The sequence below is a fragment of the Sinocyclocheilus rhinocerous genome, unplaced genomic scaffold (assembly GCF_001515625.1).
Source record: "Sinocyclocheilus rhinocerous isolate Xijiao unplaced genomic scaffold, SAMN03320098_v1.1 scaffold781, whole genome shotgun sequence".
NCBI lineage: Eukaryota > Metazoa > Chordata > Actinopteri > Cypriniformes > Cyprinidae > Sinocyclocheilus > Sinocyclocheilus rhinocerous.
Genome location: NW_015658395.1, coordinates 248,862 through 255,333, shown reverse-complemented (window position 1 = coordinate 255,333; position 6,472 = coordinate 248,862). Strand labels below are relative to the sequence as shown.

The following is a 6,472-nucleotide window of genomic DNA, read 5'->3' as shown; positions in this document are numbered from 1 at the left end:
GGATCATTGTCCTGCTGCATAAACCAAGTGCGCTTGAGCTTGAGGTCACAAACTGACGGCCGGACATTCTCCTTCAGGATTTTCTGATAGAGAGCAGAATTCATGGTTCCATCAGTTATGGCAAGTCATCCAGGTATAATTTTGGAGTAATTTTGGTAGGCTGGCCACTCCTGGGAAGGTTCACCACTGTTCCAAGCTTTCTCCATTTGTGGATAATGGCTTTGACCGTGGTTCGCTGGAGTCCCAAAGCCTTAGAAATGGCTTCATAACCCTTTCCAGGCTGATACATGTCAACTATTTTGTTTCTCATCTGTTCTTGAATTTCTTTAGATCGCGGCATGTGTGTTGCTCTTTAAGCATGCTTCTCTTTGTCAGACAGGTTCTATTTAAGTGATTTCTTGATTCAACAGGTCTGGCAGTAATCAGGCCTGCGTGTGGCTAGTGAAATTTAACTCAGCTTTCTAAAATGATGTGGTTAATCATAGTTCTTTCATGATTTAAGAGGAGGGGCAAATAATTTTTCACGTAGGGCCAGGTAGGTTTGGACAGCTTTTTTCCCTTAATAAATGAAATTATCATTTAAAAACGGCATTTTGTATTTACTTGCATTATCTTTGCGTAATATTAAAATTGGTTTGATGATCTGAATCTTTTAAGTGTGACAAATATGCAAAAAATGTAAAAAAAAAACAGGAAGGGGGCAAAAACCTTTTCACGGCACTGTATATGTAAAACTTAAAACTGGCCTCTCTCTCACTCTCTCTTTCTATATCATTTTAGTCCAGGAATTTCATAAAATGTCTGTACTATAATTGCAAACAGAGGTATTATGTTCACCTGTAGCCTGGACAAACAGACGAGGCATCACATTCCTTCTCCTGGAAGAGCACTTCTGGACAGTCTTGGCCCCCGTTAGCTGGAAGCTGAATGATAATGCGTTTCCTTGATTGCTTCTTTTTGATGGCACCACCTGGATATACACAAGAGGATGGACAGAAAATATGAAACTGCCATGAATAAATAGCAAATAAATAGCAAAAACGCCATTCTTTGCTCACAAATCTAATCAGTACACAAATCTCTGTATGACTGTGTTGCATTTAACAAGGTTTTTATCCAACCTTAGCTCTTTATATTTCTGAAAATGTCAGTACATCCCAACTACCATGAGCTTTATGGTTTAATGACTTCCATATTAAGTTAATTTGAGAAATGAAATGATGATAATGAGGCCACAATTCTCAGCTTTTTATTTTTGATAAACTCGGTTAAGTGATTCATACTCTGACTGAAGTTCTCCACCGGGTGAAGGCATCTATAAATATGTGCATATGATTATTCATTCTTTTCATACCATTTTCTCACTGTTCTTCCACAAAGCTCAAACTTTGAGGGTAGTTCTCTTTGTAAAAATTACATACATACAATATTTACTGTAAATGTATCAAGTACTACAAAAAAGAAAATTAATGAGGGAAGTGAAAATCTGCTCATTGTTCAGTGAAGAAGAAACTGTCAAGCAGATGGTCTTTAAAAAAGGCAATATTTTATACAAAACACATTGGAGTGTGACTTTCACTCGAGAAAAAAAAAAGATTTGAATAAGAAATGCAATGCTTATTTGCTTCATATAACAAATGGCTCAGATATTGGCAGCTTCTTTTAATATTTGTTCTGGTTCCTATAGGCCGAGTTGCCAAGCAACAATTCCTTTTTATAGTGTTGATACTAGCGTGCTATTGTGGGAACAAAGAGTCTGTTTCTAAACACTTCTGATAGAAGGCTGAAAGTTACCAATATTTCTTTATGCATTGATGTCAGTAAACTTCAGCCTTCGAGAAACATTTTTTCTAGTTTTACAGTATATTCAAGTTTTGAATATAGTGTGTGTAAAGAAGTACTGTACCTGTCTGGCAAGAGGAAGGGCAAGGTGTCCAATCACTGTAAGGAGTGACAATGCAGTCTCTCTTGCAGGGCAGAAGACACGGCCTTACAGTCTCTGGACGCAGACTCTCTGGACACCTGCATAAAAAACAAACAAACAGTAAAACAGGATGTACAGATGCTCAGATTTTCTTTGGAAGAAGCACATCTTTGGATCATGTTAAATCACGCTGGAGAACAAGATGACACAAGTTTGACACAAACTTGTAAAGTTCATGATGCTTAAAGCTAAAGGGAAACAAACCAAATATTAGACATTCTGAAAATAATGTTCATTTTTTAAATTTAAACCTTACATGCTATGCTGGTAATATATTTAGCATTGAAAAATAGAATAATTAAATAAATTATAAATAAACTATTACAATTTAATTAATTAATTTTAATGAATTTAATAATTTTTTTTATTTTAATTCATTTTTTATAAATTAAATAAATGATTTAAAATGCAAAATAGAAGCAGTTTCATTAGTTGGATGTCACTGTGTACATGTACTTATATATTGTATGCACACTACAGTTCAAATGTTTGGGGTTATTACATTTTTTTAATTCATTTAATTCATATTTTTATTCATCAAGGATGCATTAAATTGATCAAACATTACAGTAAAGAAAATTATACATTTCCAAAAGGTTTTTATATCAAAGGCTTTTCTTTTTAAGTTTCTATTTATCAAAAAAATGTATTGTGGTTTCCACAAAAATATTAAGCAGCCAAACTGATAATAATAAGAAATATTTCTTGAGCAGCAAATGAGAATATTACAATGATTTCAAAAGGATCATGTGACACTAAAGACTGGAGTAATGGCTGTTAAAAATGCAGCTCTGCCATCACAAGAATAAATTACATTTTAAAATATATTAAAATTTTAATATATAATTTTAAACTATAATATTTCACAATACTTAACTGTATTTTTATCAAATAAATGCAGCCTTGAAGATGAAGTTCTTTCAAAAACATAAAGAAAAAAATCTTTTGAACAGTAGTGTATACATAAACAGCAGAATGTAAATGTAATTTCACCCTCAAATATTAAATTTTCGTCTTTATTATATGGCTCTGCACATACTACACTTCTTTCTCCTTCCTCTCTCTCTATCCCTGCATCATTCCAATATCCTTGCTTCTTTCACATGAAATCCCATAACCTTCAGCATGCGGCTCACGTGTGTATATCTGCGTGTGTATATGAATGTGTAGATTAGTGGGTAAAGCCCAGCACATGAATAACCCCGGGAAGAAAGCGGGACTCATTTCCATTGCCAGCATGGGGTCCCCGAGCTACACACACTGTTTCTACAGCCACTGACAGAATAATGCCACTATTAAATTGAATAAATAAACAGATCATTTATTTTCCCAGTAGACGCCTTCGGGGAAAGACCAGATTCAGATATTACTTAAACTACCGGCTGAGAGCTCATCAACTTAAAGTCTCTATCTGTCAATAAAGATCAAGCACCAGACATCGAGATTGAGTTTAATAAACAGAATACATAACCTGCTTCAATATCTGCTCCAACACATGCCAAGAAAGATAAATAAATAATAAAAGATCTGGGCTATTCACTTATATTTCCTTATAACAACAACACAGACAAAGAAATCAATTGAATAATGGATTGAATTGTATGCATTTCATTTATGCCCAGCATAAATTAAATCAATGCAATTTATAGGAACACATTTAAAAACACGTACTTTTTAGGTGGCACCTGGCCTACATTGACCCGGACACAAATGACTTTACGCGTCTGCATTCCAACCGAGCAGAACGCCTCATTAGTGCCGACTCCTGCTCCGGTGCGGCTGAGCGAGCTGTTGGCAGACGGAACGGAGGTGTCCTCTATGCACTGACCCCAGGGCCCCGTCTGCCAGTGGTACACAGTGCAGGGATGATCATTGCAGTTGCGGACCTCCTGCAAGGCGCTGCTGTTGGGGCACTGACCTCCACCTAAAAGATAAAAAGGATCAGGAAGGTGTTGCAATACTGGGTAAATCATAAACCCAAACCGTAAAAAAAAAAAAAAAAAAATTGACCTGGTATTTGACCATTTTGTACATTATTTAAGCAAAATAGTAAATATTGGTAATATAATATGCATAGGAAGTTAGCGTCTACAATAAATATTACAAAACCTACAGTTTCAGTACTGGCTTCTAACTGATTAATACAACATTCCAGCTGTGCTAAAATCCAAATCTGAAACAGATACGACATGAGACCTATTCACCATATCGCTGTCAGCTTCCATAGCAGATCATTATTTTTGTTGCATAGCAACATACGGTTTTGCCAGGTAGCATAATTTCTAGCAGAACAAAAATAACTTAATGAATTTGCTTAATAAAGTCATTTTAAATTACAATGTTGTGACTGTATTCTAAATATTATTAATATCATTTGTATTATTAGTACCCCATTACTTAACTAAACGGCCTAATTTAATAGTATTAATATATCAAGCAATGGTTAACCCCAGAAAATTTAAATTTGCTCAGGATGAGTTTAAACTCCCAATAGTCCACAAGTACTCCACATGACTCCAGCCCATCAATGTCTTGTGAAGTAAAAAACTGTGTTTGTCCAGTTTAATCCATAATAACGCTATATATAACGCTGATATTCCTCCAATAAAAAGTCCATCTCCTGTTGTCTTCCTACATCAAAATCCACCCACAAATTTGTTTTGGACTCTTTCTGCTTGTTAATGATGCTTAATCTGTGCATATTTCACAGCAGAAAGCTTTATTATGGATAGAGGACTATTTTGGCTGGAAACAGCAGTTTGAAGTTAAAAACGTCTTGAACGTTTCTTAAAAAACACAATTTTTCGCTTCACAAGATGTTAATTGATGGACTGGAGTCGTTTGGATTACTTGTGGATTATTGTGCTGTTTTTATCAGATGTTTGGATTCTTATTCTGACGGCACCCATTCACTGCAGAGGATCAATTGGTGAGCAAGTGATGTAATGCTAAAATTCTCCAAATCCATTATGATCCAAATCCAAACTCATCTACATCTTGGATGACATTAGGGTGAGAAAATTTTCAGCAAAACGAATTTTGAGCAAAAATAAAAAATAAATGGTAGCATAGTACATAAAACATCTAGAAATTGAAATATGTAGATGGAATATGAGTAGAGTCTAATGCATGAGTCAACAGTCAACCATGACTGTTAGGATAAGAGCTGATTCTAGATTTATTTACCAGGCTTTGCTTGCAGTCACACACAAAGCACCAGAGTCCCCACGGAGCGGTCAGCCATTATCTCAATGGTGCGCATTAACAACCGCACACCGATCAATGAGAAAATGTTAAACCGGTGAATGAGAAAAATGGACAAACAATGCATCAAGCAGTGCTCCTTGTTCAAGAGCAGCATAAATAATGAATAATTGACTCATCCTTTGTAGCAATGCAGAACACAGTCCTTCAGTATCTAATTTATTAAAAGGTTATCGACTATTATCACACACTTCATTAGACATGTGAGAACCATTAGAAAACACTTGCTGTTAGCAGCACAGTCACAATAATGGCCATGGAAGAGAGAAAAAACTCTTTACATTTACCAAAGGAGGGTTATTTGACTTCCAAAGCATCACGTAGTGGTTCAGAGCATGCCAAGGCAATGCATTAGCAGAGCTTCAAAAAGCTGCACCAGAATCACATTGTTTCAAATGGGGATTAACACTCCCTTCGGTTATTTACTGACCTGTGACTCAGATGAAGACTAATCCTTTGTACAATTACAAAAGTGAGTCCACGCACAGCTCAGAGTAATTGCATGTTCTTGGTCCATCTCTGCACCATTAAGAGCTGCAGTTCATATTGCAGCTCCAGTCATCTACGTTTAGTTTTGTGTTAAGCTTCTCTTGATGTAGTACGCAGTGATGTCTGCATGACATCCTCAAGAAACGGTGCATTTGAAATTGTCAAGCCCTCCATTTAGAAAGAGCAAATATGTGTTACATATCTGACCATGCATTAAAGTGTAGAATCATACATATTTTAACATTCCATTAAAATTTTATCCTTTTTATATACACTAGGCTGTCAGTGGTGAAAGAGGTTTTTCAAGGCCCTGAACAAGGGTCACTGACTGGTTTGCCACTGAAATGATGCTGGTGGTGCTCAGTCTGGGGATCTGTAAACCTCTAGAATAGTTGCAAAGAAGGTCAAGCACACACCGTGTCACGAATGAACTGAATGCTGATGGAATTTCAACTAATGTTATTTTACTATATTACAACATGCTCAAAAACAAGTCTTACGAGTTCGTGACCAAATTAGACACGCAAGGAATATAAAATGGCTCTGCTTAACTGTAAATTATTTCCCATATTAGCTGTAGAGTATTGATCAAAAGTTTGGGGTTGGTAAGACTTTTTTTCTCTGTTTTTGAAAGAAGCCTCATTCTCACCAAGCTTGATCAAAATTTTATTTATTTTATTAAATAAATCATAAAGTATTATTAGAACTGAAAATAACTGTGTTCTATTGATATAT

The 6,472-nt window shown here is 35.6% G+C and overlaps 1 protein-coding gene across 1 annotated transcript in view; it reads right to left on the bottom strand.

Annotated features, from left to right (window-relative positions):
• The window catches only part of thsd7aa (thrombospondin, type I, domain containing 7Aa), a 121,812-nt gene that overhangs the window by 33,440 nt on the left and 81,900 nt on the right, over positions 1–6,472 (bottom strand). Inside the window, exons 8-10 of the mRNA XM_016530399.1 lie at positions 3,656–3,908; positions 1,907–2,022; positions 838–970 (exon numbers count right to left, since the gene is read on the bottom strand). Coding sequence (XP_016385885.1) covers positions 838–970; positions 1,907–2,022; positions 3,656–3,908 — 502 coding nt within the window. The remainder of the gene's footprint in view (positions 1–837; positions 971–1,906; positions 2,023–3,655; positions 3,909–6,472) is intronic.